This window comes from Lichenostomus cassidix, unplaced genomic scaffold (genome assembly GCF_008360975.1).
Source record: "Lichenostomus cassidix isolate B80296 unplaced genomic scaffold, HeHo_3.0 HiC_scaffold_44, whole genome shotgun sequence".
Classification (NCBI taxonomy): domain Eukaryota; kingdom Metazoa; phylum Chordata; class Aves; order Passeriformes; family Meliphagidae; genus Lichenostomus; species Lichenostomus cassidix.
In genome coordinates this window covers 1,149,063-1,176,089 of record NW_028148053.1, presented here as the reverse complement: position 1 = coordinate 1,176,089, position 27,027 = coordinate 1,149,063, and the positions used below count along the sequence as shown (strand labels likewise).

Below are 27,027 nucleotides of genomic sequence, written 5' to 3'. Positions count from 1 at the left end.
GAAAAGAAAAGAAAAGAAAAGAAAAGAAAAGAAAAGAAAAGAAAAACGAAAGACAAAAACAGAACTCAGGAGTGTAGTGTAAAATCTTCTGTAACTTTGGATTAAGAGTCATCCTTTGTAAAACTTTTGTAAAACTTTACAACTGATCTTTTGTAAAGGAGAACTCAGTTATTTACTTTGTCAATGTGCTGATAGCATGGATCTATCTTACTGACCCTCAGCAGCCTTTTTTATTAGATTTTGGGCTTTGTTTCCAATATTGTTATTTTAAATTGTGGTTGAAGCAATAAGAAATTGCTTTGTGCCCTGCCAGCTCCAGGCAGGACTGGGAATCTAAATTCTGCTGATCCCCATCTCATTAAGAAGATGCCCTTTCTTCTCACCCTGTGAATGAGCTGTGTATTCCCTTTGAAATTGTCAGTAGTTTCATAAAGATGCAAAGTGCCACTTACAGATTTTTGCTATGGTTTGGAAGTGGAGAAGGGCAATTCTTCATCCATCAGTTTCAGACTGCACTGCCTTAGGAACACAGCCCACTCGCCAGGTTTGGCTCACCCGTGGCACTTCTAGAGGAGGAAGAAAGTGCAATTGCACAATTCCAACCCAAAAGGATTGAAGGGTGGGACAGACAAAACATCCTGTGGAGATACAGGCGTTCAGCTGGGACTGTGGAGTGTTTGGGTTCTGGCCAATTGGATGTGTATCCCTCACTGCAATCTCTGGGCCTGCAGGAGAGTCTCACTCACCTGCACAAGCAGAAAGCTCTGTCGGTGTGCTCAGAACAGGCTCATCTGATGCAGAGCTGTCAGAGCAATGGGAGGGCAGAGCAGGCCCAGCCGTGCCCAGGGCTGAGCCCCAGCAGAGCCCTGGCAGAGCCCAGAGCAGCCTCAGCATCCACAGAGCTCGGCTGGAAGGAGAGAAACCAGAAACTGCCTATCAGCTGAAGGCTCCTGTCCCCCTTGTCCCAACTGCCCACAGTGCCCAGGCCATGCTGGCTGAGCTCAGAGCTGTGCCCAAACCTCCCCATCATTGCTGCCTCTGGGAGGAGAGCAGGAGGGCAGGACATGTGCCCAGCCTCCACCCAGCCATGGCAGATCCACCTCCTCAGCAGCTGCCCAGAGCCAAAGAGCAGCTTGGCAGACAACTGAAGTTGTTGCATCCACCCTAGCAAAGAGGGGAAACTTTGGTGCCAATGCACACTTTTGGTGTGCAATGCACACTTTTGGTGTGCAATGCACAGATGTGGGAGCATCCTCTGGCTTTGAACTCACCTGCAAATCGGGTGTGGAGCATATCTTTGAAGAAAGTGCCAGAGTCAAAGCTGATCATCTTCAGCTTGCATATCACCAGGTTGAGGAAGAGGTTGTCATCCTTGAGGTCATCCTTGGTGTTTCCAGCTGCAGTTCCACCTGGAACAGCTTCTCCAGGGGCTCCTGCTCCTTCTCTGGGGACCACACCAGGCTGTCAGTGCTCTGCCCAGGGCCCCAGACAACAATGAACCAGACAAGCAAAACCAGGGTGGATGGTGGCCACTAGTGCTTGCCAGAGCACATCTCCAGGTCAGCTCCAGCACAGGAGCTGTGAGTTCCCTTCTGATGATCCCTGCTCAGAGCTACAAGCAGGTCAAAAAACATCTGGTTTGCTTTGCTTGTGATTGCCAAGAGATGTGTGGAACTGTTACCTGCCAGGCCCCTGGATCAAACTGTGCACATGGATCTCTCCCATCTTCTAGGGCAGATGAACATCCTGCATCCAAGGATCATTGAAGAGGTCTTCCAACGATGGCCTGTCCAAGGGTTCTATGGACAAACATCTCTTAATAACATCTTGGCACTCTGAGGAGATAAACCAGAAAATGCTTGTCAGTTGGAGAAGGCTCCTGTTTGATTTGCCCCCTCCCTGTTCCCGTGCCCAGGCCATGCTGCGTGTGCTCAGGGCTCAGCCTAAACTTCCCCCGGGATTCTCTATTTTGGAGGAGATCAGGAGAGCAGGACATGTGCCACCTCCTCAGCAGCTGCCAGAGCAGGATGCTCATGAGCCTGCTGCTCTCTCCCAACACTGGTATTCCCCCTATGCCATAGAGATTAAGATAAACCTTGAGAGAGCTGTTGTGGGAACAAGATCCACCCCCAGATGATCTCCTGGCCCCTCCTGAATGGGTGCTTCCCGCAGACCATCTGGTACAGCAGGATACCCAGGGACCAGACTGTTGCTGCCTCGCCGATGTAGCATCTGAGCTGGGTCCATTCTGGTGGGCTGTAGGACAGGGTTCCTATGGAATACAGATGGAGTTCATCAGGGGATGCTGCTGCTCCCAGAGCCTCACCCCAGCATCCCTGGACATGCAGGGGCTGCACCAGTGGCACACGGGGTGACCTGCTGCCCTCTCACCAGCACCTGGGACTTGTGTACAAATTTGGGGTTGGAAAAGAAGCCACTGGGGCTGGAAGAGGGCAGCAGAAGCCCTGGGAATGCCCAGTCATGACATGCAAATGAAAAACCCACCCAGTGGTGGGGAAAAACCACTCTCCTCCCTGCCTGCATTGCCCCCATAAAACATTACTAAGCCAAGGCAAACAAGGGGAGTGGAGCAGTCTAAGTCCTTCCTCGCCTGCACACCAAACCAGCCAGGGCACAGGGTCTGACCCCCCTCACTGCTACCCCATGGGGGTTTTTGTCAGGCTGGCTGCCCCTGCCCCAGCCCCAGCCCAGGACAGAGTGGATGCTGAAGGCTTTCGGCAGGGCCAGGAGCTGGTCCTCCCACCCAAAAGCAACTTGGCTGAAGAAGCAATCCTATGACCTGCAGCCAATGGGGGAATCCCTGCTGCTACACCCAGGCTGGGCCATGAGGTGCCCAGGAGCAACCCCTGGGACCGCTCACCTGCAAATTTGGTGTAGACTGTGTCCTGGAGGAAGATGCCAACGCCAAAGTCAATCAGTTTCAGCTGTTCAGTGCACAGGTCAACGATGATGTTGTTGATGTCTCTATGGAGGACCCCGCAGCTGGTGCAGTGCCGCACTGCCTCCAGCACCTGGCAGAACAGCCGCCGAGCCTCCTCCTCCGGCAGGAACCCCTGAGCCAGGATGAAATCACGCAGGTCCTGACAGCGCTCCGGACGCTCCATCACCAACAAGAAGCTGGTGGGGAGCTCAAACCATTCCAGGAGCTGGACAACACCGTGGAACCCAGTGGACACCTTGTCCAGCAGCATGATTTTCAGGGGCGCACGGGTGCCATTGGGCTGCAGGAGGACCACGATGTCATCAGTAGGGCTGAGGCCATGCCAGGGCTCTGGGACCCCTCACCCAGCCCGGGATGCTCTGCATCCCCCGCTGTGGTGGTGGGTGATACCACCTCAGGAACTGCTGGGGAGCCAAGTGGTTCCAGTACAGCAGGGTTTCACTGGTAGGAAAACATCCCTGTCCAATTAACACGATAAGTCCCTCCCCAAATTATGTAAATTCCCCTGGCTGTAACCTAACCCCTGACTCCATCCCTCCCCTCTCCCCATTGGTTGTAGTGTTCCCCCCGCCTCCTCTCCCCTGACCCCAGGTGATCCCCATATCTAGGGACACCTGAGGTCTCCTTTTTCTCTTTCACGCTGGACCCCTTCGGAATAAATATCTGGAACATCCAGCTGATTGAGCCTCTGGATTCTTTGTCTCTGGTAATGCATGAGCTATCCAGCTCTCTGGGTGAGTGAGAATCTGTGCCTTACACCGGCACGGGTGTGAGAAGGGTCTTTCTGTATAGCACCAGAGCAGTGCTGGCTGGAGTGATCTCTTGATAGCCTTAGAGACACTTTCGGTAAACGCAGAGGCCTGTTTCCACCCCTCCTTCCCCCACTGTGTTACCCCGCTCACCCCACGCCCGCTCTACCTCCCTCGAGGCGTCCTGGTGGCTCCCACCCTGCTGGGCCCCGGCTTATCCCCGCCCGGCACGGCCCGGGCTCTGCCGCTGGCCCCGCTCACTCACCAACTCGCCCCAATGATGGATGCGATCCTGAGACACACATTTGATGGTGACCTGCGAGAAAGAGAGAACAGCGGGCTCAGCTCGCCGCCCGCCCTGCCGAGCCCCACCCTCCTCCTCCTCTTCCTCCTCCTCTTCCTCCTCCTCCTTCTCCTCCTCCGCCCGCCGCCAGCCCCGCCACTCACCGGGGCGCCGTCCGCCAGCCGCGTCCCCGCGTAGACGCTGCCGAATCCTCCTTTCCCCAGCAGCTCACCCAGCCGGTACCGCTCCTGCAGGGCCTCCTGCACCTTCCCTGTGGGTGACACGCGGCCGTCAGCGCTCAGCCTGAGGCCAGACACAGCCCCTGACTGCCTCTGCACTGCCCTGGGCCGGGCATCCCCCTCTGAACGGGTCACGGGCGGCTTGGGGCCGGTGGCCATGTCACTGAAACTGCGGGAAAAAATACAGAAACTCTCCAGCAACATTTTAATGTTAGAGAGTCAAGGCATTACTTTATTATCTGGCCAGGATGTTGTTCTGGCCTGGATGTACCACAGAAATCATCTCATCCACACATAGCCCGGCTGTGCAGAGAGAATCATTTCATGATACACAGCTTTTACTCGATTTTTCAGATATTTTATACAGTAAAAATACATAGGAAAGCATTGGGTCAGTGTTCATTGGTCTAAAGTTGAGCAAACTCTTAGTATTCAGTCTCTCATTGGATCCCAATCTCTTCATCTCTGATTCTAATTAGATTCTTCATTCTTCAGTTTTTCTTATCAGTCCTTTTTCCGGGCCAGGATGTCTTCAGCCCTGCTGGAAGTGGTCTGGGGTAGCTGTTTGTGATATCCATCATGTCTTGTTGATAACTACAAGGTCCTGGCGAATGTTCTGTTAATAGTCTTTATCTTTTTGGTTATCTTCGGGGTCACTCCCAATCTGTTGGTATGCTGAGTTCACCAGACCTCATCTGGTGGAGCAATGCCCTTGGAAGAAACCTAAAATTCCTTTTCCCAGGGTAAAGACAAACAAAACCTTTGACTAAAGTTTTACAAAATTTTTAACCTGATATATTTTCCAACAGCCGGACTGCTGAGCGGCGGAGCTCGGGCCGGAGAAGGCGCAACGGAGGTGGCGGGAGCGGCCGAGCCGTGTGTGTCCTCTGCAGGCCCCGGGAGGAGCTGGTAACGGGGCCGAAGCTGAGGCCAGGGTCAGGGCTGGGGCTGGGGCTGGGGTCGGGGCCAGGGTCGAGGCCAGGGCCGTGGTTGGGGTTGGGCCTGGACCCTGCGTCGGGGCCGGGGCCAGGCTCGGGACAGGCGGAGCCAAAGGGTGGCCATGCTGCCCCAGACCCAGCCACTGATGCCCGCCCAGCAGCGCCATAGCCACAATGGCGAGAGCCGGGCGGAGGTGAGAGCGCGGTGGGACGCCCAGGGGCGGGGAGGGGGCAGCCCTGGCCGGGGCTGGGGGCGAGCCTGGGGCATGGCCCGGGATGGCAGGGGGAGAGGGACACTGGGAAAGGAGGGGACACAGGGAAAGGGACAGCGGGAGAGGCTGAGGGAAAGGGGCAGAGAGAGAGGAGGAGCAGGACAAAGGGACGGAGTGGGTCGAAGAGCTTTCCCTGTCGCCGCTGTCTCCGCTGTCGCCGCTGCCGCGCCGCTGCAACTGAAGCTCCGGCGCAGTTTAGTCCGAGTGGCCGTTTGTCCGAGTGGCCGTTTGTCTGTTCCCCACTCGCCCCCGCGCCCCCGGGGGCAGCCCCTGAGTCTATCCAAACACGGGAACTTTGCCGTGTTCAGCCCACATCCAGAGGCTTGACTGCTGCACAGTGGCACAGCAATCCCCTTGGCTGCTGTTGTGCATTGTCCCTGCTGAGGGTCAAACACTACCGGGGCACATTCCCTGTCTCTAGAATTCATTCCCAACCCAAGCACTGCACTTATGTCTCCTGCATCGCTTTCCAAACAGAACGGGGGAAGACAAACTGTGTTTAACTCATGGTATTTCAGGGAGTCTAAAACTTGCTAAGTCATAGATCTTAGAGGTGAGATCCTATTGCAATTAATGGCATGGAGAAGTAATGCAACATGGAAAAGGGGAGCATAGAAATAAATAGAGGAAAATATCGTGGTTTGTTTCTTTACATTTTCATTTCACTTCTTGAAAGCTGTTTCAGTTTTCCAGGAAATCTTCTCCACAGTCCTGTTTGCTCTTTTCACAAACCTTTCCTGGAGGGAATGAATTGCAGGGATTATTGGGCTGTGCTGGCCCTGGCCGGGTGCCAGGTGCCACCAAAGCTGCTCTGTCACTGTCCTCACAGGTGCAGGACACAGAATTCTGGAGGAAAGGCTCATGGGCTGGGATAAGGGCAGGGAGAGGTTACTCACTGGTCACTGTCACAGGCACAACAGACAGAAGTTTGGGAAATTAAGGGAATTGAATTCCAAACAAATCACAGTATGAGAAGGAGAACTAAAACAAACCCCAAAAAACCACCTTGCTCACCCCTCCCTCCTCCCAGGCTCCCAGCCTCCACCTACAGCTCCTCTGCTCTCTCTGCACGGGAAATATGTCACCAGACACAAACTTTGCTTTTGCCTCATCCCTGGATCTCTTCCCGGAGAGGAAGAACTTTCTCCAGCAGAAATTTAGAGCGCAGCAGCATTTGAGGCTCAGGGTGTTCCTCCTGCAGCTCCTTGTAGGTCTCCTCTTCCCATGCTTGGTCTCCTGCACCACAGAACTCTGCCAGATGCAGCTTTACAAATGTCAGCTCAAGGTCTGGATGTTCTTGAACAATTTGCTCGAGGTCCTTGGGGGCTGCATCCAATGCATTCTTCTTGTCTTCCCCCTTTGCATGGAGCCAGTGGATCTGCTGGCCCCTGGCCAGGGCCTGGCAGAGCAGGTGGAACCTGGGTCCTGCTGCAGGAGCTGGGGGAGCTCCAGGACTCGCTCTGGCCGCTGGGGCAGCCACAACACAAGCCGTTGCCAGCCAGGAGCCGAGGGCTCCGTGTGGCTCTGCAGGACCTTGTCCCTGGGGCTCGTCTGGATCAGTGCGGGCAGCTGGGCTGCACTTGGCTCCGTTTGTGTCCCTGCTTCCCCTGGGACAGCAGCTGCCCAGCGCCCAGGGGACAGCAATGGCACCGGGGCAGTTTGGGGTGAGGTTCAGTGTCTGTGCCTGGCATAAATCCCAAATCCTTCCCGAAGGAGCAGAGAGTGCTGACAGAGCACAGGATGCTCTGCTGAGCACGGGATGGACCAAGGGTGATGGCAGACAAAGTTGGGATGAAAGTCAGAAATAACAGGAGGATGAAGAGCAGGAGGAGAAGCCTGCAGGAGAGGAGGAAGAGGGACAGAGAAGGAGGAAAAGCAGGGGGTGAGGAGAGATAAAGGCGGAGGAGCAGGAGGAAGAGGAGGTCTAGAGGAATGAAAAGTGAAGCAGGAGAAGGGGCTGCCACGTGCATCTATTATTTTCTGTATGCAACCCTAGGCCCCGGGAGTATTGCCCTTCTCGGGGCATCCCGCAGGTGAGTGGGCAGGGGGAGCTCGGCCCAAATATTTTGGGTGGTGCCTGGGGCTCCTTTGAGGAGGGGGGGATATCTGGACCTTGTAGGACTCTAGAACCGAGCCCCAAATATCTTCGTTGGCTACCTGGTGGTTTTGTTTTTTTTTACGGGGGGTGGGGGGAGGGGGCGGATGTTTGGATCTTGCAGGACTTCAGACGTGAGTCGCAAATGCCCCTTGGGGAGATATTGGTGTGTCCCCTAGAGGCGAGTTTTTTGGCGGGTCCCGGTGGTGTCTGCTGCCGGGAAAAATGGGATGGGATGGGATGGGATGGATGTGGATTGGGGTGTGGAATGAACTCTGGGGTAGGGGGATGGGTGGGATGGGGCCTGGGATGAGGCAGCAGAAGGTTGGGGGTGATGATGCCGGGGGAACCCCACTCCTTAGGGGCTTGCGGGGTATCCGGCAGCTGTGAGGGCGTTTTGGGGTACCCCTGGTCCTTCGGGGGTGGCGCTGGCAGCGGGGGGACACGTGGCTCCGGCACCTCTGGACCCCACCTGCGCCCCTCCGCGACCACAGCGCCCCCGGGAGCGGAATTTGGGGAGGGGGGAGGTGGGGGGCGCCCAGGCCGGGCCCCCCTTGCTGTCCCGGCAAGCGGGGGCCGAGTGCGGGGGGAGCCCCGCGGGCATTGCCCGGCCCTGCCCGGCACGGCTGATGCCGCCCGCCCGCGCTGCGCACTGCTCCGGACTGGTGCTGCCAGTGCCGTGCGGGGCGGGGCCGCTTTGGGGACCCCCCAGGGCAGAGCGCTTTGGGCTGCTTTGGGGCTCTGCGCACCTGCAAAACCGGCGCTGGGCACGGGAAGAGCGTGTGGGGGCAGCTGGGGCCCTACTGGTGGCACTGGTGGCGCTGGGAGTCCCCCCGGCCGCGGCGTGAGCGGGGGGCGCGGTGAGAAGGGGGGCGGGGGCTGGGAGATGGGAAAGGGGAGAAGGGGTGCTAAAAGATGGGATGAGACCCCCCAAACCGAGTGGGAGGGGAGTGGAACCCTGTACAAATCAATGTTTAGCAAATATGTTAAAAGCCACTTAGAATGAAGAGGGATGGAGGAATTACCTTTTGTAGTGAGGGAAATAAAGGAAAAAGCCCACTACAAAACCCACTGGGGAACTGAGTTCATGATATCTAATGTCTGAAATTCTGAGCTTGCTGTGGGATAGAGTGAAATTGCAAAATCAGTAACAGTGAATTGTTCCATTTATTTAAAAACAATCCCAGAAATAGGAAAAGGCCACTTCCTGGAACAGTTAAACAGGGAAATAAATCTAGAAGTTATTGGAAATTAATTTCTCTGCATTACCCAGACAAATTTGGAATCAGTATCTTTTGGTAATGGTGGACAAATTTTCCGAATAGCCAGAGATCTTTCCCTGTCGCACCAATAAATCCAGGGAAGTGGTAAAAATTAAGCTTAATCAATCATACCAAATTCTGAGGGCCACTTGGGTTGTCTTCAGAGAGAAGCCTCCATTTTATAGCAGCTGTGGTGCAACAGTTGAGCAAAAGCCTGGGTATAAAAAGGGACTGACACAGCCCTTGGTGACCACAGGTGAGTGGGAAAGTGGAAAGGATGAATCAGAATTTGAAACAACAAATTAGTAAAATGTGCCTTGTGGACACCTTGCCTCATATTGGGGGCTTAAAGAAAGCTCTTTAAAATGGCCCCAGACCCTTCCTCTGGCTCTTCTGTGAGTCAGAATTCAGCCAGGGACAAAACCAGTGAATTGCTGTAGGGTTGGCTGTACCAAACACCATCAGTTCCTGGAGAAATCCATTCAAAGGGAGAAACAGATGTAAATCTATACCGGATTTCTTTAGGAAAGGCAGTTTATAACCCCGGTGGGACCAGTTGCTGTGGATGCCCCTGTTGATCCATTCCAGCCTGGGGATTTTGTGTGTGTAAAGAGCTGGAGCTCTGAACCCTTGAAGGGAAAGTGTAAAGGAGCTTTCCAAGTCCTCCTGGTAACCTACACTGCCCTCAGGGTGGAAGGAATCAAACCCTGGGTTCATCTCACGCAGGTAAAACCAGCAACCACACATTAAATACAGCAGAGAGAAAACTGACTGAGACCCTGGACCCTGGAGGTTTTATATATATAGATATATATCTCTGACTGTTTTAGAGACAGATATAGAAACTTTATTGTTAACCTCTGGGGAGAGGAATGTGGTCTTAAAGTTAGTGCAAGATTTTGGCAGATTACAGAATGTAACCCCTATAACAGCTTGTTTGCCAACTCATTTTCTCTGCAGAAAATCCACTTCCATGGGGAGCTTTAGTCAGCACTTTGCCAAAATCTGGGAACATGTGTGAGAAGGAAATAGCACCCAGGGCAAATGGAAAGGGATGGAAGGAGAATATTCCTTCCAACGGAATTCTTAGACATCAGAATGATATTGTTGAGAATTGTAATATCTCAAAACTGGATGTGGAAATCACCTCAGGAAATACCTATTGGCTGACAGATTGCACTGATACCCCTTGGGGATGTCAAATTCCAGAAGTATGGAACAGCCCTCAGACAGGACAATGGGAATATATCCAGCCAGTTCAGTGGTGTCTGGACTGGGAAGGGAGCCCAGGCCTCCCAGAGGACCCCTTCCAGGTGGGTATAAAATATCCTGATTTAATAAGGTCAAGGCCAAAGGATCCCAGGACAAAGAAAAAGTGGAATTGCATTTGGATAGACACTGGAACTATTTGGAATCCTGAGGTACAGTGGCTCATGGCTGTGGCCCAGGCTCTAAGGCTGGGATGTGTTTGTGTCTCTACAAGCCACAGTGTTTGTTAGGTGAGACCTAACAGGTGTCATTAAGAAAGGCAGAATAATTTCTACAGACTGTCAGCAGGACATGGTAAAATCATTAGTTCACACAGGATGGGTGGGAAGTGATGGAATTTGGAGCACACATTTGCCCATGGGGGTATCAAGGGCACAATGGACACTTGGGGTATTAAGGTTACATCCCTTGTGGAAGGAGTCACCCCTGGGAACCCAACTGTGGGGAAAGGTTAAAGGGGATGAACCTTGGAAACATCCCAGTATGGGAACTGCAGTGGGATGGATTTTAGAATCCATCTTTACTCCTCAAAGATCTGCCTTTAGGAACAGACCAAACACACACCATTGGACTGCAAATGGGAACTTTAGTGAATGCAACTCGGTTGGGGTTAACTGAAATAAATGAACAATTGCAAGCCACAACTAAAATGACCTTACAGAACAAACTGGCATTAGATCTTTTGCTGTTAACTGGAGTATGTGGATCCTTGAATTGAAGCAACACCACTTGTTGTGTGCACATTGCAAATGTGATGCTGAATTGGATGATCAGGTAGAGAGGATAAAATTGGTTGCTGCATCCAGCAGGGAATTAAGGGGAGGATTAGTAAGTAACTGGTTAAATAAAATATTTAAAGGACTTGGATTTTCCCTGACTGCTTGGTTGGCCTTACTTTTGTAAAGTATAATTTGGATCAGTAATCATAGTAATAATTAGTAATAATTGTGATTATGACACTTTCTTTAAGCTGTGTGAAGAGCATGGCTAGGAATGCAGGTGAGGAACTCATGGGATGTGAGTAAAAGAGCAGAGTGAGGCTTATTAAGACTTGAAGAGAAGAGAAGCTTCCCAAGCCTCAGAGGAAGGGAATGTTGCCAGATGAAGAATTGTTTGCACCTGGTGGGTTCATACAATGCTTATTCTCCACAACCCCCTGGCCCCTGGAACCACACAATGCTTATTGTGTAGGAAGCAATCAGCCCAGGTGTGCCAACTTCTACCAGCTCACCAGGAGGTCAGGTAGGACTTTGGGGTCACCAACCACCAGGGACCACCAAAGAGAGCCCCAGGGCAGAAGAACAGATGGGCAAAGGGTGGGGGGAAATATGGTAATGATTTTGGGAAAAGATGATAATATGTAAGTTTATTCTGGGACAATCACTGAATAGGTCTGTAAAATACAGGATAGAAACAGGAACTTTCCTGTGCTCAGCATGCACAGCTTTGGGAGGAGCTCTTCCCTGTGCATCTGGCTGAATAAAGAATGCTGCTGCTTAATGCTGCACTGGTGTTAAGAAGGTTTTTATTTTACTGAATTTTTGGGAACACCTCTGTGGCAGTCATAGAACCGCAGAGCAGCTGTGATGTCAGAAAGGGGCTGTATGACACCACAGAATGGGTTGTGTGAGGTCATCAAGCAGCTATGACATCACAGAGGGAATGTGTGACATCACAGAGCAGGCTGTGACACAGAGGAGGCTGTGTGACATCACAGAGAAGGGCTGTGACATCACAGGACGATGATGGGAGATGATAGAGTGGGCTGTGATACCACAGAGCTGCCTGTGGGACATCACAGAGTGGGCTGTGACACCAGAGGGTGGTAGTGTGACATCACAGAGCAGGGTTGTGACATTGCAGCTAGGGCTGTGACATCCCAGGGCAGTTGTGTGACATCACAGAGTGGGCCATGACATCACAGAATGGCTGTGTGACATCACAGAATGGGTAGTGACAACACAAAATGGGTTGTGACATCAAAGGGGGGACTGTGTGACATCACAGAGCAGCTGTTAAATCACAGACTTGCTGTGTGACATCACAGAGGATGTAGTGTCCTACCACTGAAAGGGATTTGACATCAAAAGATGGCTGTGTGACATCACAGAGGGGGCTGTGACATCACAGTGCAGGTGTGAAATCACAGATTTACTGTGTGGCATCCTGGTGGAGGCAGTGACATCCCAGAGTGGGCTGTGATATAACAGGGGGGCTGTATGACATCACTAGGTGGATATGTGACATCACCAGGGGCTGTGTGACATCCCTGGGGGCTGTGTGACATCACTAGGGGCTGTGTGACATCCCAGGGGGGCTTTATGACATGACAAGGTGGATGTGTGACATCCCAGGGGGCTGTGTGAGGTCACTGGGGAGGTCACTCTGCCCCAGCCCCCCCTCACAGTTCCCCCAGAGAAGTCCAATGCTGCTAGTGCACAGCAGGGTCCCTTGTCCCCCCCAGGTCCCCCCTGCCCCCTGGTGCCTCGAGGTCAAGGCAGGACCTTGCCCTGACCCCAAGCACTGTCCCACCTGCAGGATCTGCTTCCCATTAGCCTCTTCCTCCTGCATCCCAAGCCCAGGTTGGTGCTAAACAAAGGGCACTGGCTCAGGGTCATCCCCCAGCAGGGGCTGTGCAGCCCCTCTGCCCCCTCCCCAAATTCCCTCCTGGGGGAGCAGGAGCTGGGTCAGGAGCCCTGTGGGGAGGGAAAAGGGGGTGACACTGGGATGGGGGGTCACGCACGCTCTGGGTGGGACACACATGACCCCTGGGGATCTTGAAGCTTCTCCTGAAGCTCCAGGAGGAGGAACTCCAACAAGGAGCCCTCGACCCCCAGGAGCATCTTGGGGGAAGCATATGGTGGCAGCTTTGGGGTCTGGGGGGATCACAATTGCCACAAATCCTCTCCCAACCCCACAGCCACTCCCAGGCCCCTCAAACCACCCCACAGCTCCCCCTAGGATCCTCCCAAACCACTCCCTGCAATATAAATGGCCCCAAGAGACACCATAACCCCTTTCCCTTCTTCCCCAAGACCCACCCAAATTCTCTCCAAGCCACACAGCCTGGCCAGGACCCCAAAACTCCCGAACAGACCCCACCTAGCCCCTTCCAAGCACCACAGAAGCCCCCAAGAGCCACAAAAGCCTCTCCTGATGCCCCAGGATTCCCTAAACCCATTCCCAAACCCCCATGGCACTGACCAGGAGAGGTTGGTGGACATGAACATTCACAGCTGGGAGCAGCTTGGGCACTTCAGCAGCAATTTGGGCTCTTTGGGGGCAGAGCCCAAATGGGGAGACCCAGGCCAGGGACTGGGACAGAAAACCAGAATTCCTGGAGAACATATGGGCTCAGGTAGACATGTCATGCTGGCACAACTGTGAGATTGTGGCCCCTTCTGCCTGGTTCAGTGGCCCCAGAACACACAAATCCTCCTGAATATCCCACTGAACCCCAAATTCACCCTAGAATCCTGGGAAAATGGTGCAGCTTTAGATCTGTGTAATTTTTTTTATTTTTACCCCAGTTTTGGTTGTTTTGACAGGATGAAGAAGGAAATTATTTAGATCCAAGAACCTCCATCATTGCTTGATGCAACCTGAAACAACAACTGGACAGAGCAGGTGACATTTTTTAGGGTGTAAAGTTAATAAATCAGCTTTCCTAATGAGTGTCCAGTGTCCCAAAGGATGTCCCTGCCACTGCATTAGTCCAGGTGGCTAGAGGGAATCAGGAGAACTTGGAAGCGACCAGCCAGGTGTCTTTCCAATGTGGGTCACCAGGGCTCTTCCTAAAGTGGGTCTCCAATGGGTGATCAAGTTGGAGCAGTGCATGAAGTTCATCCTGCACTCAGGGCACTCACAGGGCTTCCCTTACTGGTGGCTCCGTTGGTGTTGGGTCAAGGCAGAACTCCTGGAGAAGCTCTTCCCACACTAAGGACACTTGTAGGGTATCTCTCCAGTGTGGATCCTCTGGTGGGAGATCAGGCTGGAGCTCTGGGTGAAGCTCTTCCCACACTCAGGACACTCATAGGGTCTCTCCCCAGTGTGGATGCGCCGGTGGGTGATGAGGTGAGAGTTCTGCTTGAAGACCTTGCAGCCAGGGCAGCAGAAGGGCCTCTCCTCTGTGTGAACATGCTGGTGCAGGAGGAGGTTGCCACTGCTCTGAAACCTCTTCCCACACTTGGAACACTTGTAGGGCCTCTCCCCGGTGTGGATCCTCTTGTAGTGGATCAAGTGGGAGTTCCTGCTGAAACTCTTTCCACAATCCAAGCACTTGTAGGGCTTCTCCCCATCATGAACCTGCTCAGGAAACTGCAGCTCCAAACTCTGTCCGAAGCTCTGGTTGCCTTCATGGCACAGGGTGGGTCTTTCCTCCTCAGAGCGCCCTGGGCTGGGTTTGCAGCCCCTCCTTTTGCAGCCTCTCTGGGGCTTTTCCTCACTGTTCAATTCATGTGTCATGGAGCTGCTCAAAATGGCCTCTTTCAAGAGGATCTGCCCCAATGATTTCCCCTCCTTGGTCTCTGTCCTCAGCTCATTGCCTAAGGGAGGAAGGACAAGGAGAGGATTTGGGATTTGCCTCCATGCCAGAGGGAAGGGGAAGGAGATCCCCCAGTCCATCCCCAGCAGGACAGCATCAGCAGCAGGGCTGTCCTGCAGGCAGGGGAGATGCTGGTCTGGGAGATGGAGGACAAGCGAGGGGGGAAAGGGGCAGTGACTTCCTCTTCACCTGCCTGGGGGTCCTGGGGCATCTTCCTCTTCCTCACCACCACCTTCTCCATCCAGCCCAGGTTTGGGCAAAGGAAATCCTGGTTTGGGTACAAAAAAGGTGTGAGTGCATTGGGCCGGGGGTTTCTCCTGCCCAAGTCCAGCTCTAGAAGTCACCAGATGTTTTGTGTCTATAAAATCCTCCAAAAGTCAAGAATGAGTTCAGAAAAAGCCTCCCAGGAATTCCCCCTTTCCAGTCTCCTCTCTTTGGGGTTCTGGGTTCCTCCTTCTCAAAGCTGCTGGGCTCCCGTGGGTCCTGGGGATCCCCCTTCTCTTGGGTCCTGCTTAGGGATGCCGTGGGGTTTTGGTGCTCCAAGGGGTCCCTTCTTCCCTGATTGTGCTTTGGCTCCCAGGGTTCCCAGGGTCCCCCTCTTACGGCTCCCCCCACTCCAGGCACTCGGGGCTTCCCCCTCTCCCCATCACCCCTTTCAGTGTCACAGTGTCCCAGCCCTGCCTCATCTCCAGCCTCCCCCACCCCTCCAGGCTGCCAGGGATCCCCCAGCTCTGGTATTGCCCCTCTCTGCTCTCTCCACTCTGGGAGTCCTGTGTTCCACCCTCCTGGCTCTCTCAGGGATCCCAAAAACTGATGTCAAGGTTGGAAAATACCCTGAAGATCACACAGTCCAACTGCAAACCTAACACTGCCTACTCCACCAATCAGCCAGGCTCCCAAATGCCAAATCCACATGAATTGAAATCTTTCTGAAGGTGCTGACTCAGAAATTTTCCTGGGTAGCCTGTTCACAAGCTTGATATCCTTTTTGGTGAAGGAATAATTCCTAGAGATCCAATCGAAACCTCCCATGGAGCAACTTGAGGTAATTTCCTCTGGTCGTATGGTTGGTTTCCTGGGAGAATACACTGACCCCCAGCTGGCTACAACCTCTCTTCTGGGAGCTGGAGAGAACCATAAGGTCCCCACTGAGGTGCTTTTTCTCTGTGCTAAACACCTCCACCTTCCTCAGCCCTTCTTCATCAGACTTGTGCTCCACACCATTCCCCAGTTCCACTGTCCTTCTGTGCACACACTCAAGCACCTCCATGTTTTTTTGTCATGAAGACATGCAGGATTTTGTCATGCAGGATTTGAGGTACAGCCTCACTGGTGCCCCATGGCGCGGGATGATCACTGCTCTGGTCCCGCTGGCCCCACTGGTCCTCATACAAGCTACGATGCCATTGGCTGCTTGGCCACTTGGGCACAGTGCTGTCTATCAGCCAGCACCCCCAGGGCCATTGCTTCCTTGACTTTCCAGCCCCTCTTCCCCCGGCCTGTAGCACTGCACGGGGTGGGTGTGACCAAAGTACAGGACCCAGCATTTTGCCGCCTTCTGTCTCCTACAGGTGGACTTGACCCATCCATTACACCTGTCCAGATCCCTGAGTGGAGCCTTCCTACCCTCAGGCAGATCAACACTGCTGCCCTACTCATTGTCATTCAGATTGAACTCCATTCACCCCCATGCTGTCTCTAAGGCAGATCTAAGAGCAGTGTCCAGTTGCTTCTTTAGGACCAACAGGCCTAGGCAGCCCATCCTCCTAGACACCCTGTGCACTGGCTTCTACCTGGATGCACAGAAAGAAGCTTCTGGTTCAGCCGACTGCTGAGAGACACATGGCAGCATTTGCCTCAGTCACACAGTTGGCATTTAGAGCTGCTCCCTCCCAGATGCTCTTGCAAACTCAGGCTGACCAACGCTGAAGAAAACCTCCATGTCAAGGTGCGGTTCGGGGTGCGGCGAGGCGCCTCCGACATCTTTGTGAGCAGCCAGCCTAGAGGGTCTGGCACCCCAAGAACAACACGGTCTGAGACCTACGGTGTGGCAGAGATGAAGTTCTTCAGGCACACGGCCAGGCAGGTGCCCCAGGACTGCTCGCACCTCAAATGCCTGCAGCTCATGGCCTGTGTTCTTGAGCGCAAGCACTTCTCCACCTTTTCCCTGAAGTACATCTGGAAGACCATCGTCATGCGCCTGCTGAACGCCGTCCCGCTGTCATGGTGGCACAGCAGAGAGTTCCTGTTTCAGCTCTCAGATATCCTGGAGCACCTGCGCTTATCCCTGGAAGAGAAACACCTTGACCACTTTATTGTGGGCAGCCAGAGGCTTCCGGAGGAGATCAGGTTGCCCCGAGATGTACGAATGGCTGAGCCACCCAACATCTTCCATGGCCTGGCGCAGGATCCGGCCGCCCACTCCGAGGCAATGGAAGCTTACCTGGATCTGCGCTGTTGCCTGGCAAGAGTGCTGGCCTACGGCCACTGTTAGCGGGGCTCGTGCGCAGGGCTGTGCTCGTGGGGCTCGCGGCTGGTGGCAGAGCAGCAGCTCGTAGTGCTGGGAAAGAGAGAGGAGTGCGTGCGATACATGGAGAGACGGAGAGATAGATGTGTATATAACTATAGTATATATATGTATAACTACCAAGATTTTTATCAACAAATGTATGTCATATAGATACATATTATAGAGATCGTTTATTAGTTCCATTAATTTTATGAAAAGATTTAGCACATGTATAGTTTCACTACCTGTTGCGATTTCTGTGACACATATTAATGCTCTGTAGTTACTGCATTTACAACAGGCAAGATTTTTATGAAAAAGACATATTTGTAAAATAGATATTATACACATATTGTATTTAATCCAAAACAATAATACAAAAAATAATATTGAAATACAAGAAAATATTGTTTATATCTAAATATTACATCATTACCCATAAGCATATATTTTAAATTAAATATATAGCAAACATGTATAAATTTAAACACTGAAAATCACTATAATAAATAATATATTAAACCAATATAAATTTAGCATATATATCGTGCCACTATATGTTATGACACATATAAAAACTCTGAAGTCCGTGAATTTCTGACAGGCAAGATTTTTATTACATAGATATATTTCTTAAATATATATCTAATGCATATCATGTCTAATATATCATATTTTCCTATGGAAATACAGCCATATACAGTGTCACTATCTGTTGGGACACATAGTAACGGTCCCATAGTTAGTGTATTTATCTCTGGCAAGCCTGCAAATGCTTTGCTCTTGCTTGAATAAAATGCAAAATTGCAGAATCTGGATCGTGTAAGATTTTAATGATCTCAGCCTGACCTCTAGGATTGGTAAATCTCACCAGTTGTGAATCTGAGCTGGTGAACAGTCTCCTTGAACTCAAGCAAGCGTGCAGTGCTGAACTGTTTCTAATCTGAAATTAAACTCAGCTGCCCCTGGGATCACAGAATCACAGAACACCTTGCCTTGGAAGGGTCCTTAACAATCACCTTGTTGCAAGCCTGCTGCCATGGGCAGGGACACCTTCCACTCTCCCAGGTTGCTCCAAGGCCCAAGCAGCCTGGCCTGGAGCACTGCCAGGGATCCAGGGGCAGCCACAGCTTCTGTGGGCAGCGTGGGCCAGGGCCTCAGCAGCCTCAGAGCCCACAGTTTGTGCCACACCTGCGGCCTCAGCCCGCCCTGTGTCAGTGGGAGGCCACTGGCCCTGGTGCTGTCCCCGCAGGCCCTTGCAAAGAGCCCCTCGGCAGGTCTGCCGTGGCGCAGGGACTGACAGGCCGCAGGAAGGTGCCCCGGAGAAGCCCCTGGAGAGCACTGGGGGCCCGCAGTGCCACCAGCAGGGCAGCACGCAGGGCCTGGCGCGGCCATCGGGGCGGGAGGGCACAGGGCGGGCGCTGAGGCCCTGCCGGCTGGAGCAGGGAGCTCTGCTGTGCGGCCGGCAGAGAGCCATGCCAGATGCTGCAGCAGCAAGGACACGGCAGGTCTGGAGGTGTTAGAAACCAGAGAAGAGCTTGAGAATGGCCACACAAGGGTTAGGGGGTCTCCCTGTGCGGGAAAACAATCAGCACTCTGGAGATTTACGTGTGGAAAAGACAAGGAGGAGTCCTGAACCTTTACTGGAAAACAGGGGAGAGGCCATGGGGCATTTCCTACAGTGTTTCTCAAATCATTGGAGGATGTAGCCTCCTTTTTATCCTAATTTCCCAGGTGCATCACTTTCTTTCTTCCCCCATTGCCTGAAGTACATGGAAGGTGCAGACTTCCCAAATCACCTTTCTATGGCCCTTCTAACATTCACCCTCTTGTTTTTTCTTATTTTTCCTTTTTTTTAATATATCCAACCAAACAGTATTAATAATTCTGCTAAGCCTTCGTACTTTTTGTCTAAGTTCAGGAATTTGACATGGCCTTGGCTGAGGAACAGTCCGTGCCCAGGGAAATGGCAGAGTCAGCAGCCTCAGAAAGATTTAAAAGTCATGTGGATTTGGCATTTGGGGGCCTGGCTGATTGGTGGAGTAGGCAGTGTTAGTTCATGAGCTGTGAATCTGGGCTCATCAGTAGTCTCATTGAACTCAACCCAGCTTACAGTGCTGAACTTTTTCTGATGCGAAATTAGCCCAGCTGCCCTCAAGCCCTGTGATCACAGAAGGGTCCTGGAAAACCATCTTGTTCCAAGTCTGCATTTCCTGGGAAAGGGAGAACTGGAAAGTACCACACATGATTGTATCCAGCACATCTTAATGCGCCAAGTCCATCTGGATTACTTTTCATTATTGGATAAAAACAAATCCATGCTCTTTCCCATTTTTTTTAATGATTATTTTTAATTTATTAATCTTTTTCAGAAGATCTATTTCCTTGCCCTGCAGATATAGATGCTTCATAGCTTACGAAGTAAGGCCATTTCTCTGTGCATGGAGACCAAAGGGAAGCCAACAAGGGGAAAAGGTGGCTTCCCACGTGACTCTAATAAAGTCTGTCCCCCTCTTCTATTAATTATTATGCACATTTCCCAGTGTACTTTGATTTAGCAAGGTAATTATGCCTGTGACTAACCTAAACCACAGGATTAATATCACTCAAGTCCAGCCTTTCCACGTTCTTTAACACCATTCTGAGTCCCAGCTGGGAGAGGAGGTGACCACCACCTGCTGCTGCCATCGTGTCCACTCAAGCCAGGAAAAGAAGCACATGCTGCTCCTCACAGGCATTCTCACCAACCACCTGTAAACAACGCACAGCTCCCTTGCCCCTTTGCAAGACGCAACCCATGACTTGTGGCTTTCAGGAAGAACCCGAGGGGGATTTCCGGTGTGGGGTGGCCAGGCTCAATTGTTGGCTTTTTCTCCTTTTTCAGCAGGAGCGAGACGGCACCGGACTGCAGCGCGCAGGGACCGCGCCAGGGCTGCGCTGCACTGCCGCTCCTTCCAAAGCCCCGCCCCATCGCCCAGGCCCCGCCCCTCGCCTATGCCCCGCCCACCGTGAGCCCCGGCTCCGCCCCATGTGACCCAGGCCCCGCCCCTCCCCGGCTTCCCGTCCATCATGGAGCTCTGAGCTGATCAGGACCCTCGAGAGGAAGATGTGGTGCTGCACCGCCGCTCAGGGCCGGCTGGGCTGGGGCCACTGTCTCTGACTGGCCACCGTCTCATCTTCTCCTCCCGGCAGCAGGAGAACGCCGAGGAGCTGCAGCTGCTGCGCTCCGACATTGATACCATGGAGAAAGGGTAAAGCCTCCCTGTTTCCCTGCTTGCCCGTTGCCACTGCTTTGTGTCTCATGGTTGGAAAGGCTGGTTGGCACCTGAGCTGTCCAAATCCAGGTGGCATCGGGCACAGCTTGGACTCCATGGTCTCAGGGCTCTTTTCCACCCTCAGTGATTCTGTGAGGGCACAGGGCAGGGTTCTCGTTCTGTTTGGACACTCATATTTGACTGTTGCATCTTGAAGGTTAATTTTTTGGTCATAGAGAGAGTCAGAATTTTTGTGTTTAATTTCTGATTAGAACCAGTTCAGCACTGCAAGCTTGGTGGAGTTCAAGGAGATTGTTCACAAGCAGAGATTCACAACTCATGAGATTTACCATACTAGAGGTCTGGCCGAGAGCAATAAAATCTCACACAATCCACATTCTGCATGATTGTAGTTTATTGAAGAAAGTGCAAAGCAGTTTCAGGCTTGCCACTCATAAATACACTAATGATGGGATCATTACTATGTGTCTCAACAGATAGTGACACTCTATATGGCTTTAATTGTATATAAAAATAATATTATGGCTGTAATATATTATATACACGTGATCTGTATATTCAATATATCTATTTTCTGAAAATCTTTCCAGACATAAATGCACTAAGAGTGTTACTAAGTGTCACAATAAATAGTGACAACACTAAATATGTGCTATATTGTTATTGTTTAACCATAATTAAAAATCTTCATAGTTAATACATAATCAATACATAATAATAAATAAAAATCGTCAAACATTTTAAATTATTATTTGTGATGATATACTAATTACTTTTTTTTTCCTATTGATTTTATTTATTTTAGTCTATGGTTTTGTTTTCTTGTATTTTAATTTTATATGTGATAACTAATGAACTCTATAATATGTATGCTTTATATATATTTATCTAGGAAATAAAAATCTAGATACTTATATATACAAGATTTCAGGTCAGCTTCAACACAGTTGGTACAACGCTGACCTAAAGGTGTCCCTTGCGGGGACAAGGAGACACACAGTCCATTGTCTAATCCTGGGCTAGCAGAGCTAGTTTGTCCTCTCAGTGTTTTTTCCCCAGTTTCTTATTTCTTTTTCTGCCCCACATTCTCACTTGCTTCATACTGTCATTTTTGGCCTTTCCTAAAGGGCTGGAACAACTGCATGTTACAGGTGGGGTTTGGTGACTTTGGCCATGCGTGTAAGGCATGTGCTCTCCTCATTTGCATTCTTAGGAGTGGGAAAGGTCGTATGCAAGTGGGGCTTCATGTGGATCTGGGTGACTGGTTTTGGAAATGGAATGATAGGAGGAGGTAGAAAAAACCCTCTGGTGGCCCTCCATCTGCTGAGGCAGCAGGAGAGGCTGTGGGGCCTTTGCCAAAGTCTTTGTACATATCCTCTTCTCCTTTAAGTGTTCTTTCAATTGTACCTGTAAAGGATTCTTGTAAGAGCCTGTCGCAGATCCATGTAATTACTCTTTGCATAGGAGTGGGCAACTGGATCCATCACCAAGTGATGGAAGAGATTGAGTGAGTTAGCCATTTGCACATCCTGGGGCAAAGTGATCTCCTCAGGAAGCCTCCGGTTGCCCACAATGAAGTGGTTGAGGTGTCTCACTTCCACATATGAGCGCAGGGCCTCACTGATATCCAGAAGTCGTCTCACAAAATCTCTCCTACGCCACTGTGACACAGGTAAAATGTTCAGCATGTACATGACAATGGTCTTTGTGGTATAGGTGGAAAAGCCAAAACCCAGCTGAAGACACGTGAAGAACTGCAGGCACTTGAGGTGCAAGCTGTCAGGGGGAGCCTGCCTGGCGATGTGCCTGAAGAACTTCATCTCTGCCACGGCGTAGGTCTCAGGCCACCATGTGCTTGGGGTGAGGAGCTCTCTAGACTGGCTGCTAACAAAGATGTCTGAGTCGCCTCGCTGCACCCCAAACAGCAACTCAATTCGAAAGCTTTCTGTGCCATTGGTCACCTTGAATTGGCAGGAGCGTGGGTAGGGCAGCAGCACTAACTGCCAGTGGTGTGACTGAGGCAAAGCTGGCCAGATTGCTCTCAGCAGTACGTAGAACCAGCAGGCTGTTTTCTGCACATCGAGGTAGGAGCCAGTGCAGAGGGTGTGAAGGAGGCTGGGATCCTGATTCCTCCTCAGCTCCTCCTCGGGGTGGTGGAGGAAGCACAGCATGTTCTCAGCCTGCTGCTCCCTTGTGCAGGTGCACTCCAGCTCCACGCGGACACGGAAGTTCCTCATGTGTCTCCGCCTTGCAGTGGACATCTCCAGGTGGAAGGAGTGCCCTTGGGGAGGAGTCATGGGTACAAGAAAGCGATACACAACATCCTCCTCACGGGGACTCCAACCCTCGAAGGCACTGCCAATCCCAATGGCTCTTTCCAGCATCGGGTGGAAAGTGTTAGATAAGACGCGTCCAGCGTAATTTATGAAATCGTCCATCAGGTTAGTTGTCCACCAGCAGCCTGTCTCTAGGTCCTGTAAAGGCCACCAGAGGTGCTCCATTTGAATCCTTCCAATATTATCATCAGATTCCTGGTCTTCGTCTTCGACTTCATTGGCGTCATTATTGTTCTGTGCATTTGCAGCAATATTCATGACTTGATTTCCAACACCGTCTTCTTCATTTGCTCCATCTCTTTGTTCTTCGTTCTCCTCTCTCCTCAGGCTCCTTTCCCTCCAGATAAACCATACTGCCAAGAGGACCAGGAGCCCAGCAAATGCCCAGAGCTGCCAGTGCTGCAAGGCAGACACCAGCAGGTCTCCCCAGGCCCAGCTCCTTTCATTCAGGAGTCTCAGCTGCTCCAACTCCCGCTCCAGCCGAATCCTCTCCTCTTCTATGCGTTTTGCACGCAACTCCACGTGCAGACGCAGTGTCTCCTCATCCAAACCGTCGCCATTGGGCTGCAGGTTCCGAATGAGGGTGTCCAAAGCAAGGACCAGGAATATCCAGGACTCCATGGTCTGCAGGAAGATGGAGAGAAGGCCTTGAGTGGGGCTGGGAGGGAGGCAGGTGGCAGTGGGGACAGCAGTGGCAGAAATCACAGGGATGTGGGGGCAGGAAGGAAAGGGCCCCAGAGAGCTGGCAGGAAGCAAGGCCTGTCCTGCTGCACCAGGAGCAGCAGCAGCAGCAGCAGCAGCAGCGTGCCCTGCCCAAGGCTCCCCTGTGAGGGGCTGTCCCTGCATGCACAGGGAGAACCCACCCCCGGGTGCAGCGTTTCTGCCCCAGCCCTTGTCCAGCCCAGCCTCCCTGCCACGTGTGCACTCACCGCTTGCCTGGGCTCTGCCGGGGCAGCGTTGCCTGCTGGGGCCTTTTATAGCTGCCTCCATTGTGACACGTCCCCCGTGATGTCACAGGTGCCACAGCGCATCGCAGCCAGGCCAGCCCCACTCTTTGTCCCCAGCCCAGCTCAGCCACTCCGAGTGGCCCTGGTGTACTGCTTAAGGCTGCCTTTGAGTAAATCTTCTTCAAAGAACTTCCTTTGGTCCTTCTTTTGTCTTTCTTATCAGCTGCCCTGCATTGGCAATCTCATAGCTATCCTTGGTGGAAGGCACCCTGGAGGATCATTGAGTTCAAGCCTTGACTCCACACTGGTAGAGCTGCACTTAAATCTCGGAGGTGTCAAGGTTGGAAAATACCCTGAAGATCACACAGTCCAATCCAAACCTAACACTGCCTACTCCACCAATCAGCCAGGTCCCCAAATGCCAAATCCACATGACTTTTAAATCTTTCTGAGGGTGCTGACTCTGTCATTTCCCTGGGCACGGACTGTTCCTCAGCCAAGGCCATGACAAATTCCTGAACTTAGACAAAAAGTACGAAGGCTTAGCAGAATTATTAATAGTGTTTGGTTAGATATATTAAAAAAAAAAAGATAAATAAGAAAAAACAAGAGGGTGAATGTTAGAAGGGCCACAGAAAGGTGATTTGGGAAGTCTGCACCTTCCATGTACTTCAGGCAATGAGGGAAGAAAGAAAGTGATGCACCTGGGAAATTAGGATAAAAAGGAGGCTACATCCTCCAACGATGTGAGAGACCCCGTAGGAAATGCCCCATGGCCTCTCCCCTGTTTTCCAGTAAAGGTTCAGGACTCCTCCTTGTCTTTTCCACATGTAAATCTCCAGAGTGCTGATTGTTTTTCCGCAGAGGGAGACCCCCTAACCCTTGTGTGGCCATTCTCAAGCTCTTCTCTGGTTTCTAACACCTCCAGACCCGCCGTGTCCTTGCTGCTGCAGCATCTGGCATGGCTCTCTGCCGGCTGCACAGCAGAGCTCCCTGCTCCAGCCGGCAGGGCCTCAGCGCCCGCCCTGTGCCCTCCCGCCCCGATGGCCGCGCCAGGCCGTGCGTGCTGCCCTGCTGGTGGCACTGCTGGCCCCCAGTGCTCTCCAGGGGCTTCTCCGGGGCACCTTCCTGCGGCCTGTCAGTCCCTGCGCCACGGCAGACCTGCCGAGGGGCTGTTTGCAAGGGCCTGCAGGGACAGCACCAGGGCCAGTGGCCTCCCACTGACACAGGGCGGGCTGAGGCCGCAGGTGTGGCACAAACTGTGGGCTCTGAGGCTGCTGAGGCCCTGGCCCACGCTGCCCACAGAAGCTGTGGCTGCCCCTGGATCCCTGGCAGTGCTCCAGGCCAGGCTGCTTGGGCCTTGGAGCAACCTGGGAGAGTGGAAGGTGTCCCTGCCCATGGCAGCAGGCTTGGAACAAGGTGATTGTTAAGGACCCTTCCAAGGCAAGGTGTTCTGTGATTCTGTGATCCCAGGGGCAGCTGGGCTTAATTTGTGATTAGAAACAGTTCAGCACTGCAAGTTTGCTTGAGTTCAAGGAGATTGTTCACCAGCCCAGATTCACAACTGGTGAGATTTACCAATACTAGAGGTCAGACTGAGATCAATAAAATCTTACACGATCCAGATTCTGCAATTTTGCATTTTATTCAAGCAAGAGCAAAGCATTTGCAGGCTTGCCAGTGATAAATACACTAACTATGGGACCGTTACTATGTGTCCCAACAGATAGTGACACTGTATATGGCTGTATTTCCATAGGAAAATATGATATATTAGACATGATATGCATTAGATATATATTTAAGAAATATATCTATGTAATAAAAATCTTGCCTGTCAGAAATTCACGGACTTTAGAGTGTTTGTATGTGTCATAACATATAGTGACACAATTTATATGCTAAATTTATATTGGTTTAATATATTATTTATTATAGTGATTTTCAGTGTTTAAATTTATACGTTTGCTATATATGTAATTTAAAATATATGATTCTGGGTAATGATGTAATATTTAGATATAAACAATATTTTCTTGTATTTAAATATTATTTATTGTATTATTGTTTTGGATTAAATACAATATGTGTATAATATCTATTTTACAAATATGTCTTTTTCATAAAAATCTTGCCTGTTGTAAATGCAGTAACTACAGAGCATTAATATGTGTCACAGAAATCGCAACAGGTAGTGGAACTATACATGTGCTAAATTTTTTCATAAAATTAATGGAAGTAATAAACTTTATAATATGTATCTATTTAAACATTCATTTGTTGATAAAAATCTTGGTAGTTATACATATATATACTATAGTTATATACACATCTATCTCTCCGTCTCTCCATGTATCGCACACACTCCTCTCTCTTTCCCAGCACTACGAGCTGCTGCTCTGCCACCAGCCGCGAGCCCCACGAGCACAGCCCTGCGCACGAGCCCCGCTAACAGTGGCCGTAGGCCAGCACTCTTGCCAGGCGACGGCGCAGATCCAGGTAAGCTTCCATTGCCTCGGAGTGGGCGGCCGGATCCTGCGCCAGGCCATGGAAGATGTTGGGTGGCTCAGCCATTCGTACATCTCGGGGCAACCTGATCTCCTCCGGAAGCCTCTGGCTGCCCACAATAAAGTGGTCAAGGTGTTTCTCTTCCAGGGATAAGCGCAGGTGCTCCAGGATATCTGAGAGCTGAAACAGGAACTCTCTGCTGTGCCACCGCGACAGCGGGACGGCGTTCAGCAGGCGCATGACGATGGTCTTCCAGATGTACTTCAGGGAAAAGGTGGAGAAGTGCTTGCGCTCAAGAACACAGGCCATGAGCTGCAGGCATTTGAGGTGCGAGCAGTCCTGGGGCACCTGCCTGGCCGTGTGCCTGAAGAACTTCATCTCTGCCACACCGTAGGTCTCAGACCGTGTTGTTCTTGGGGTGCCAGACCCTCTAGGCTGGCTGCTCACAAAGATGTCTGAGGCGCCTCGCCGCACCCCGAACCACACCTTGACATGGAGGTTTTCTTCAGCGTTGGTCAGCCTGAGTTTGCAAGAGCGTCTGGGAGGGAGCAGCTCTAAATGCCAACTGTGTGACTGAGGCAAATGCTGCCACGTGTCTCTCAGCAGTCGGCTGAACCAGAAGCTTCTTTCTGTGCATCCAGGTAGAAGCCAGTGCACAGGGTGTCTAGGAGGATGGGCTGCCTAGGCCTGTTGGTCCTAAAGAAGCAACTGGACACTGCTCTTAGATCTGTGTTAGGGGCACCAGTGAGGCTGTACCTCAAATCCTGCATTCAGCTTTGGGCTCCTCATGACAAAAAACCATGGAGGTGCTTGAGTGTGTGCACAGAAGGGCAATGGAGC

At 51.7% G+C, this 27,027-nt stretch overlaps 3 protein-coding genes and 1 long non-coding RNA gene across 4 annotated transcripts in view; 1 reads left to right on the top strand and 3 right to left on the bottom strand.

Moving 5' to 3' along the window:
- LOC146420216 (serine/threonine-protein kinase pim-1-like) overlaps positions 1-27,027 on the top strand; it is a 147,013-nt gene that overhangs the window by 77,827 nt on the left and 42,159 nt on the right. The window lies entirely within an intron of this gene.
- Positions 442-2,973, bottom strand: LOC146420222 (uncharacterized). Its single transcript, XR_014849254.1, has 6 exons — positions 2,882-2,973; positions 2,096-2,272; positions 1,682-1,835; positions 1,272-1,444; positions 747-907; positions 442-566 (listed from the first exon to the last, which is right to left on the bottom strand). It is a non-coding gene; the product is annotated as an uncharacterized LOC146420222 (long non-coding RNA).
- The window catches only part of LOC146420213 (uncharacterized), a 90,939-nt gene continuing 77,861 nt past the window's right edge, over positions 13,950-27,027 (bottom strand). The window contains exons 2-3 of the mRNA XM_085048586.1: positions 14,802-14,880; positions 13,950-14,613 (exon numbers count right to left, since the gene is read on the bottom strand). Of these exons, the coding sequence (XP_084904712.1) occupies positions 14,006-14,613; positions 14,802-14,853 (660 nt within the window). The 5' untranslated portion in view covers positions 14,854-14,880 and the 3' untranslated portion in view covers positions 13,950-14,005. The remainder of the gene's footprint in view (positions 14,614-14,801; positions 14,881-27,027) is intronic.
- LOC146420221 (inositol 1,4,5-trisphosphate receptor-interacting protein-like 1) lies at positions 20,781-23,684 on the bottom strand. The gene has a single exon (XM_085048549.1). The coding sequence runs from the start codon at positions 23,576-23,578 to the stop codon at positions 21,794-21,796; it is 1,785 nt and encodes a 594-aa protein (XP_084904675.1). The 5' UTR covers positions 23,579-23,684; the 3' UTR covers positions 20,781-21,793.